Genomic DNA, 10,855 nt, shown 5'->3' on the forward strand with positions numbered 1-10,855 from the left:
GTGAGAGAGATCATTCAGGATGAGTAGACGTTAACCTTATGGCTATGGTCTACATCTGGGAGCACGTTTATAGAAGAGCACCATCCAGTCCATCTCTAAAATCCTCTCGCCAGTAGCCGTAGGGGGGTATGGCGGCTAGAGGTGGGTTGGGGCTGGAGGGGGTTGAGGGGATGGTCGGGGGGTTGGGGCTGGAGGGGGGTTGGGGCTGGATGTGGGGGTTAGGGGCTGGTAGGGGGTTAGGGGTTAGGGGATTGGAGGGGGTTAGGGGGTGGAGGGGATTAAGAGTGGAGGGGCGTTAGGAGGGATGAGTGGGGTTAGGGGGGCTGGAAGGGGGGTAGGGGGATGGAGTGGGAGTTAGGGGATCGAGGGAGGCGTTTAGGGGATGGGCGGGGTTAGAGGCTGAAGGGGGGTTGTAGGGATGGCGGGGAGTTGGGGATGGATGGGGGTTAGGGGTGGAGGGGGGTGTTAGGGGATGGAAGGGGGTTAGGCGTGAAGGGGGGTAAGGGTCTTGGAGGGGGTTTAGGGGATGGAGGGGGTTAGAGGATGGAGGGGGGTTTGGGTGATGGAGGGGGTTTAGGGGCTGAAGGGGGGTCGTAATAGGGGGATGTGCTGGGGTTTTAGGGCTGAAGGAGGGGTAGGGCTGAAGGGGGGTTAGGGGGTTTGGAGATGAAGGGGTGGTAGAGGGGGTGGAAGAGCGGTTTAGGGGCTGAAGGGGAGGTGGTAAGGGGATGGGGGGGTTAGGGGATGGGGCGGGTAAGGGGTAAGGGATGGGATGGGTAGGGGCTGAAGGGGGGTAGGGATGTGGGTTAGGGGTGAAGGGGGGTAGGGGCTGAAGGAAGGGTTAGGGTTTGGAGGGGCAGGTAAGAGTTTGGATAGGGGTTAGGGGCTGAAGTGGGGGTTATAGGGGATGGAGGGCTGGAGGGCAGGGCGAGCATTGTAACTGTAGTGCTGGTAAAAAGCAGCCTGAACGAGGCCAAAGTTGATTTCCTCTACCTGCCATTCAGTCTGCAGGCTAATGAGCTGATCCAATCTTCAACACACTCCACTCTGCTCTCCTCTCCCCCGCCGGCCAGGGATTCAGCTATAATAATCACTGCTTATTTATTAGACTTTTAAATTGCAGAACCATGTTGGCATAATGTTATTAATACACGGGTTTCGAGTCCCACACATGCTTGCCGTTAAACGCTTGGCTCTGTATTTTTGTTGTATTTATTCTTTTAATTTGTAGAATAATTGCAGCTTTATTCAACCTTGGCTAGTGGAATAGGAACCTTTGCTACAGTAGTTCCCCAGCGCCAAAGGGGTTCAGAGCCAGTCATGGTCATGGGGTAATGGCTGAAGCCAGGGGGGGGGGAGACGGGACGGGGGTCAGAAATAGCACTGATTAGGCCTCCAGGGGCAGATTTGCCCGAGTTGTCCAGCTGCCCTGCCCTGCCTGTTTACCCACCCTCAATCCTCAGCCCAGGGTTTATTTTAGAGGACATGGACAGAGGTAGAGGTAGAGGCAGACCCTCCTGTCTCCTCGCCCCGTAGCTCTGGAATAAAGCCATTAGTGGAAAAGCTATCCAATTGTCATACTTGAGTAAAAGTAAAGATACCTTAATAGAAAATGGCTCAAGTAAAAGTGAAAGTCACCCAGTAAAATCCTACTTGAGAAAAAGCCTAAAGGTATTTGGTTTTAAATATACTGAAGTATCAAAAGTAAATGTAATTGCAAAAACATATTTAAGTATCAAAAGTAAAAGTATAAATAATTTCAAATTCCTTAAGAAAACCAGACCATTTTTTAATTTTTTATTTTGATTATGGATAGCCAGGGGCATACTCCAACACTCAGACATAATTTACAAACGAAGCATGTGTTTAGTGAGTATGCCAGATCAGAGGCAGTAGGGATGACCAGGGATGTTTCTCTTGATAAGTGTGTGTATTAGATAATTTTCCTGTCCTGCTAAGCATTCAAAATGTAATGAGTAAAAGGGAAAATGTAAGGAGTAAAAAGTACATCATGTTCTTTAGGAATGTAGTGAAGTAAAAGTATAAATTTGTTAAAAATATGAATACTAATGTAAAGTACAGATACCAACAAAAAAAAACTTAAGTAGCACTTTCAAGTATTTTTAATTAAGTACTTTACATCACTGAGTATAGCCTACATAGAACTACTACTCCAGTGTCCCGTCTAGTTCTCAGTATTCTCTGCTGGTCTCAGAGGCTGGTTGGTTGGAGTGCTGTTCGGCCCTTGGTCCGATGTAGGAAGTGCCGGGGCCCCACAGTGTGTTTCCAATTACCGCCCTCCCATACCGGAGAGGCCAGGGGTGAGGCTATGTTAGCTCCCTGCTCTCAGGGCCTCGAGGGCCCTCCAATATCACCCAGCCAGTCGTCCCCCCCCTCCCTCTGTACCCCCGATACTGATCAGCCCTGCAGAGCTGTGATAACCGTCGGCCAGGCATAATGAACACACACACTCTCAGTACACACACACTGATCCTTGTCATGTTGTTCCCCTAGCCCCACTCAAGCTCCATGTTTATGTACCTTCTGTAACACACAGCCTCTCCAGGTGTGTGGGGAGCTATGGCTCCAGTCCCAACAATACCACTCTACTTTGATGTGTTGTGTGTGTGTGTGGTGTGTTTGTGGTGTGTGTGTGTGTGTGTGTGTGTGTGTGTGTGTTGTGTGTGTGGTGTGTTGTGTTGTGTGTGTGTGTGTGTGTGGTGTGTGGTGTGTGTGTGTGTGTGTGTGTGTGTGTGTGTGTGTGTGTGTGTGTGTGTGTGTGTGTGTGTGTGTGTGTGTGTGTGTGTGTTGTGTTGTGTGTGTGTGTGTGTGTGTGTGTGTGTGTGTGTGCCCTCTTTTAAACCACCACCCAGACTTCACAACAGCTCCTTCAACAAATCATGGATCCTTCGCGCCTGCCAGTGCACAGAGACATAGACCACCTCATAACACCGCCCGTTCATTTCACCACAAGTCATCAAATCAATAAGCTGTGTGTCTTATGTGTTCTGACGGCATTGTCGCTTGCCTGCTCTCGTCCTTCCCCTCCAGCTGTCCCTCTTGCTCTCTTTCAGTGTGAAGGTGTTTACCCGTAGGCAGACAATAAGAAAGAAAACGGATCAGTGCGGGCTCATTGGTTGTTGAAGTGGTTTGCTTTGCTGTGTTGAAAGGAGCAACCACCCACACACCCGAAACTCTGACTCGGGGGAGAGGAGGAATCGAGCAGGAGTGGGGAGGGGAGCGCGAACTGAGTCTGTATGAGAACACAACTGCAGTCGTCTGACTACCGCGTTGACTTGACTAACGGTTGCATATTCTCTCTCTCCTCCTTGCTCTCTCGTGTCTCTGTCTCTGTCTCTCGTTCCTTCTATCTATCCTCTTCTCTCTCTCTCTCGCTCCCTCTTCCATGTCGCTCCAATCTCAATTTCAATTCAATTCAAGGGCTTTAATTGCATGGGAACATGTGTAACATGCCAAAGCCAAGTGAGGTAATTAATATACAAAAGGAAATAAACAATAAAAATATAACAAGTAAACATTACACATACAGAAGGTTTCAAAAGCAACTAAAACATTACAAATGTCATTCTTATTATATATACAGTGTTGTAGCAATTGTATAAATGGTTAAAGCACACAAGTTTAAAATAAATAAACATAAATATGGGTTGTATTTACAATGGGTGTTGTTTCTTCACTGGGTTGCCCTTTTCTTGTGCACAGGTCACAAATCTTGCTGCTGTGATGCACACTGTGGAATTTCACCCAGTAGATATGGGAGTTTTATCAAAATTTGGATTTGTTTTCGAATTCTTTGTGAGATCTGTGTTGATCTGAGGGAAATATAGTGTCTCTAATATGGTCATACATTGGCAGGCATGTTAGAAGTGCAGCTCAGTTTCCACCTCATTTTGTGGGCAGTGAGCACATAGCCTGTCTTCTCTTGAGAGCCATGTGTCTGCCCTACGCGGCCTTTCTCAATAGCAAGGCTATGCTCACTGAGTCTGTACATGTCAAAGCTTTCCTTAAGTTTGGGTCAGTCACAGTCGGTCAGTATTCTGCCACTTGTGTACTCTCTGTTTAGGGCCAAATAGCATTCTAGTTTGCTCTGTTTGTTTGTTAATTCTTTCCAATGTGTCAAGTAATTATCTTTTTGTTTTCTCATGATTTGGTTGGGTCTAATTGTGCTGTTGCTCTCTCTCTCTCCCCCTGCAGCTCATCACACCCCATGCCATCCGGGTGCAGACTCCGCCCCGCCACATCCCAGGGGTGGTAGAGGTGACCCTCTCCTACAAGTCCAAGCAGTTCTGTAAAGGCACGCCCGGACGCTTCATCTACACAGGTCAGTTTCTCTACTGCACACAATAATATAGTAATAAGAAGAATAGTATACGCCATTTAGCTGCTACTCTTATCCAAAGTGACTTACAGTCGTGCGTGCGGACACAGGAATCAAACCCACTATCCTGGAGTTGCAAGTGTCATGCACTACTGTACATCCTTACAGGGGATCACGCCGGTGGTCCAACTCTTTCAGAGTATTACACTTATTTAAAGTATTAAAGCAGCGTCATCTGTATATACAGCACTACACAGTACAGGCCATGACAGACAGAGAATCGACAGTTTCATATCAGTATTTTAGAGCCTTGTGTTAAAGACACAATATGTAGCCATCGCTCCGCCGTTGCTGGTAGCTAGAATTCTATCATGTTCCCCTGTGGTATAGTGTAGAGAATCATTGTACATGCTGTGAAATGTTGTTAAAATAACTGAACAGAAAAAAGACGCAAAAGTGAACGTTAAGACGGAAAGCATAGAAATAGCTCGCATAGAACAGATCTACCACATACCAGACTTGGTTTCGATGACAGTGACAGATCTATAACTCAAATTTGGTCGGGCCGCCTACGAAGATATTTAATGAACCTTTAAAGAACCACCATCTGCAAGGTGAGAGATCCAATAGCAGAGTTGAGTACAGGAGTGCAGAACGCACCGGAGCTTGTTATGATCAACTCTAAAGTACGGAACAGAAAACACAGTTAGCTGCACACTGAGAGAGCCTCTCTATCTCTCTCTCTCTCTCTCTCTGTAGCTGTGTGATTCACAGTGGATGACAGGGGCTTCCTAGCAAACACAGGCCTATCTGGCCTAAGAATCCCACCTATTTCCTCTGTGTGGAGGTTAATGCTCGGCACGGCGCTCTCACAAGCAGTGACATCCTGTACAATCCAGTAGATAAGGCCAATAGAGAACTTATCTCGCTCATAGGAAGGAAAGAGGGGCCTGATTCATCCGTGAGTGAGCAGAGCCACTAGCCTAGCTCTGCCTGCCTGCCTGGCTCCATAGCCATGTGTTTATGTGCAGAAATTAGCAGGGAGTTATATGGAGCGCTTGTATGCCAAGAGGCTGAGAAAGGGTTGTGTGTTGCAGCACAGGCAGTACCCCCCGCTGCTTTAACAGTAACAGGGAGGCCTGTTGGACTAGCAGGAAGGTAGGCTACAGCACCCACTCTGTGAATGGGAGGTTCAGAGAGAGGCCAATGTTGACTTAATTACTGTAGATTGGGAGATTGTAACGACAAAATGCTCGTAAAAGCGTTACAATTAAGCTAGGAAAACAGTCTGGGCTTTATAGGCCTCCATCTTGAAGCCATTTGAAGAAAGTGAATCCGTCCAGAACGTGAGCGAATGCGTGTTGGGTTAACACAGACACACACACACACAACACACGTACATGTGCGTACACACATGTAAATGCGCGTACACACACACACACATTTACACTTTTAAGATGTTAAGAAAGTACAATCCCGTAGAGAAATAAGTATCTGCAAAAACAAGCAATCTTTCATTCTCTGATGCTCTTTTTCATAGCAACACACACACATACACACATACACACACACACATACACACACACACACACACACACACCGTGCTGAAACCGAAACAGTGGTGGATTCTGCCCTCCCTGGGCTCACAACCTCGTTTCACCTAATTGAAAATTATAAGAGATGCCCTGGAGGAGAAATTTGTTTGTAATAAGTTGTACATAATGGAGGAACCTGGCTGCCAACCATTTCACTGAGCTCTCTTAGTGGGTGGAACCAATCCCAGAGCAATTTTAGAATCCTGTAATGGCTGTGGCATTATTCCCTTTTCTGCACTTTTCCTCTCTTCCCTCGGAAAGAGGAAGGGAGGAGGGGAGAGAGGAACACTTCTGTAGTGAAGTGGCCACCTTCCGCTCTCTCATTTTATATTTTATTTCTCTCATGCTCACACTTGCATGCTCAAATGCATGTATATACAAATACAATGCACGCATGCACGCACGCACACACACACACACACACACACACACACACACACACACACACACACACACACCACACACACACACACACACAACACACACACACACACACACACACACACACACACACACACACACACACACACACACACACACACACACACACACACACACACACACACACACAGTGGAGGGTGTGGGTGACAATGGGAGGCCTCACTCATTAATATTGATCCTCTTGACACGGGTCCACAATGCCACACAGTAGGACACCATCCAGTGTGTGTGTGTGTGTGTGTGTGTGTGTGTGTCTGTGTTGTACACTCCAGTTTCTACTCACGCCACACCTCATATAATTTCTTTCACCAGTAAGATGATGTAAAACATGTTTTAGTGTTATGTTACCATGTTAAGCCCACGCCCGTGTTGGGACTACTTTCTCTCTCTGTGGGCTGTGTGACACTATGCAAGGCAGTGACTCTGCACCCTAACCAAGCCCTGCTGTAAATGGGCTGGCTGTGGAATGGGGAAGTCTCATTACCCAGAAATGATTTTTAATCATCTTTGGTTGCCGGGCGGGCTGGGCTGGGCCGTCCTCCCGCAGGCTACCTGACTCCATCCATACAGGCCTGTCTGGCTGCTAAGTGCTTTTTTCAAGTGGGCGGAGATGAACCCTGACCCTCTCATTTGCCAATTTCTTCAACATGTGAATTAGGAAATTCGATCCGGCCCGGCGGTTACCTCACCCCGCGTCAAGGTCGACTTCTCTCCCCGGGTGAAAGGTCATAGCTGGGAGCGCTCACTGGCTCTCCGTCGGATTCCGTCTGTTTTTGTTGTTGTTGCTCTAGTCCCCCCTCTGGCAGAGCAATTAACCACATACACTCTGCACAAACGAGAGCCCCGAGTTGAAAGTAATTATACATTTTTAAAAAATGAAGAGAGAAAATGTCTGTAATGTGGCTGGCAGATGGGATTCCACGGAGATCCTTATGCTGCTTGATCTGAGCGGTGAGAAATGTACACGTAAACCACATATTCCTAATAATACACAGCTGGGCCTTCTCCATGCACCGGCTCTCACACACGCTCAGCGTCTTATCTCTCCTTGGTCTCTGATATGCGATCAAACTCCTCTACCTTCAGCACAGAGACATCACACTGTGTTAACTGGGTTGGGCAGCACACCCATGCCACCTCTCTCCACAGTCCCAGTACCGTGCCCTTTGTGTCCCCTCCTGTCCCTCAACTTCTCCTGGCCTCGGCCCCTGTGAGGCACCAGTCAGGCCTGCTGAGTAGACCTCACCACCAGAGATCTGACTCTAAACCCCTTCATTTTCCTCTGGTGTCTCCAGTCGGCACCTCGCGGTGGGTTGACTGGGCTCCTGTGCCAGTGTGCAGTGCATCCGTCCTGGGCATGGGGGATTGGTAGGCATGGGTGGGTGGGTGGCAGCTGGACGCCGGGGCACCCGTAGGACAGCTGGCAGCACTAATCATTTGCTGCCGTGGAGACGGAGCGTGGTGGAGTTGAGGGCCTAATTAAATCAATACAGGCATCGGCATGAACGTCTCTCAAGCACCCCCCCCTCCACCCCAGCCCCTACGGCTGGGCCAGGCAGAAATCAATGGGTACCTGGTAACCACGGGGTCCATGTCAGCTGCCACTGGCCAGCGAATCAGTCAGACAGAGGGATTCCCACCCTTCTCCTACAGCAGGGTTAATGAAAAGCTAGTAGGCAGGAGGAGATCACTGCAGTGTTATAGTGGAGTGGGTGTAGTCACAACCTACCACCTATGACCCACTGTAAACACGGAGGATTCTTTCTCTTTTCTCTCTCTCTTTCTCTCTCACTCTCTCTCTGTCTGTCTCGCCCTCTCGCTCTCGTTATATTCTGTCACAGAGGTGTGGACTTGAGTCACATGACTTGGACTCGAGTCGGCTTGGACTCGACTCGACTCGACTTGGACTTGAACTTGGAGCCTCAAGACTCGGGGCTCGACGTTGACCTGAGACTGATGACTTGAAATTATCTGGCCAGGTTTTGTAACGTTTTGTCACTCATTTTGTGGCACAGAGTTTGCATGGATTACTCTCCGTGCAGCCAGAGACAGTAGCCACAGCATCGCACTTGCAACAACCAAAAAACGGATTGACTAGTGAAACGCACACTCGGCCCTCTGATTGGACCAGCAAACTGTCAATCAACAAGTTAGGTGAGCTAGAGAACAGATTGCTGATTTGCTGTACAGCTATTGGATCAGGGGTGCAGCATAAACGTCAAATTCTAGGGAGAGAGGATTGCCATAAATCAATATGCAGCTCCAACATTTTTTGGGGGGTGATCAGGAATATGAACTGTTTACTTTGCAAGCGCATCAGCAAGGAGGCAGCGAGCAACAATGACTAGCATTGACCTAATAGTCTTTTGGTATGTCAAAATGTACTTATGAAGCTTGCATATGGAATTTGTTGTTCAAATGTATTATTACATCAGCAAAATGGGTTGTAGACAAAATAATGAAAATGGGCTGTCATTTTTTTTTTACTGAGACTTGACTTGAAAAAATGTGCGACTCGACTCGACTTGACTTGCTCGTAGAATGCACGACTTGGACTTGACTCGAGACTCGACCCGTTCTACTTGGAACTCGACTTGAGACTCGGACCTTGTGACTTGAGACTTGCTTGTGACTCGAGTAACAGTGACTCGGTGCCACTTCATGTTCTGTCATACTGTAGGCAACACGGCGGCAAAAACAGTGAGCAAAAAGACAAACGAGATCATTATCACTCCTCCTGGCACACAAGGTCCTCAGTGTGTTCTGGCAGTGGCTGTAGTGTGTGCTGTTGACTCTCAGCCACCGCCGCCGTGTGACATATGTGCTGTTGAGAATGGCGTCTGGTGGAGGTGTCAGGTCACCTGTGAAACACAACGTTGATGTCACCGCTCTGTGTTACACAAAGTGCCAAGTGACAATCAATAAACAAATAGAAAACAAAGATGCCGCACGTGTGACTTGAGAGAGAGAGTGTGTGTGTGTGTATGTGTGTGTGTGTGTGTGTGTGTGTGTGTGTGTGTGTGTGTGTGTGTGTGGTGTGTGTTGTGTGTGTGTGTGTGTGTGGTGTGTGTGTGTGTGTGTGGTGTCGGTGTGTGTGTGTGTGTGTGTGTGTATGTGGGGTTGTGTGGTGTTGGTGTGTGTGGTGTGATCGGTGCGGTGCGTGGGTGTGTGGGTGTGTGTCCTTGTTCTTTACTGATATGATGCCTGAACTCCCTGCACAATTAGGGGGCTAGGATGAATGATAACGAAAGCATAACGCTCTTAGGGGGAACAGCATATCAATAGTACACATCACTCCCCAGGTCCCGTTACACTCCTGTTTGTGAAACATATCCCTGCAGCTGAAATGACAGGCCGATTAGGCCCTTTCTTCTGCTTCCATTCTTTTCTCTAATTTAGCTCAGATAAGAGACAGTAGTTACACCATACGTCACGACCGGCAGGTTGTTATTGTAAAGAGAATGCTGTGTTCTCATAATGACTTGATCCTTGGTTAAATAAAGGCTAAATTAAATTTAAACCCTTGTGAGTGACAACGTCTTGGAGCTAAGACTGGTGTGATAACTGAGACTTCAAGAACTTAGATTAAGAGGGACCAAGTGAGAGAATGAGAGGAGAAAGGAGAGAGAAGAGAGAGAGAGAGAGACGAGAGAGAGAGCAGAGAGAGAGAGAGAGAGTAGAGATGGCACCTCGAGTTACAAAACACAGGAATCTTCTCTCCCTGAATCCTCGCTAACTTTAATTTCAATGATCTGCGGTCGCCTACTGTTTACAGTGTACCACAAGAGGAGTGAAGTTGTGTGAAGCAAGGGCCCATTGGAGGTAGACCTTGTGTGCATCTGCCAGGGCTCACACTGACTGTTAAAACGGGGGAGGAAGAATAAAGGGACGGTGGAGCGCTTGCAGGATGCCACAGGCCTATGTTGATCGCCTAATTGGTTACATCCTTTTCAACAGTTGACTCAAACAGCTCACTGGCGCCAAAAAACAAGCCAGGTTACATAATTCTAGGAAAAAACAGCAGTCCATTTTCAGGATATGGAGGTTGTCAGGCCCCCCAAATACATGTACATTATCTCCTCTCAAGCACAAGGCGTCATGTTAGTCTCCGACGGGGAAGAAAAAAGACACACAATAACCAAGATCCCTACTTAGGGTGCTATGGAAAAATGTATAAAACTAAGATTGTATTCTATTGATCCAAAGTGGTATGGGCTTTGGAAAACATAACTCATCATAATAGGGGAGAAGAAGAAGCAATAATTCAGAGGTATTGACGGCCGGGCTGCTGAGCGTATCGATTCCCAGGCCGCAGCCATGAGATCACACTGGAAAACATGGAGCCCTAGGGGGGGAGGAGAGGAGAGGCCGCGCGTGCATTCCCTCGTTTCATGTTCACCGACTCCGCTCACGTCTCCCCGTTCTCCCCTTTCTCCCCCGTTCTCCCCCTATTCCCCCCTCTTCTTCTCCATCGTTCTCC

The 10,855-nt window shown here is 47.9% G+C and overlaps 1 protein-coding gene across 1 annotated transcript in view; it reads left to right on the forward strand.

Annotated features, from left to right (window-relative positions):
- Positions 1-4,215: 4,215 nt before the first annotated feature.
- The window catches only part of LOC112069731 (transcription factor COE1-like), a gene marked incomplete at its 5' end in the record, with an annotated part of 36,559 nt that continues 29,919 nt past the window's right edge, over positions 4,216-10,855 (forward strand). Inside the window, one exon of the mRNA XM_070438674.1 lies at positions 4,216-4,342. Coding sequence (XP_070294775.1) covers positions 4,216-4,342 — 127 coding nt within the window. The remainder of the gene's footprint in view (positions 4,343-10,855) is intronic.

This window comes from Salvelinus sp. IW2-2015, unplaced genomic scaffold (genome assembly GCF_002910315.2).
Source record: "Salvelinus sp. IW2-2015 unplaced genomic scaffold, ASM291031v2 Un_scaffold1098, whole genome shotgun sequence".
In the NCBI taxonomy this organism is placed as follows: Eukaryota; Metazoa; Chordata; class Actinopteri; order Salmoniformes; family Salmonidae; genus Salvelinus; species Salvelinus sp. IW2-2015.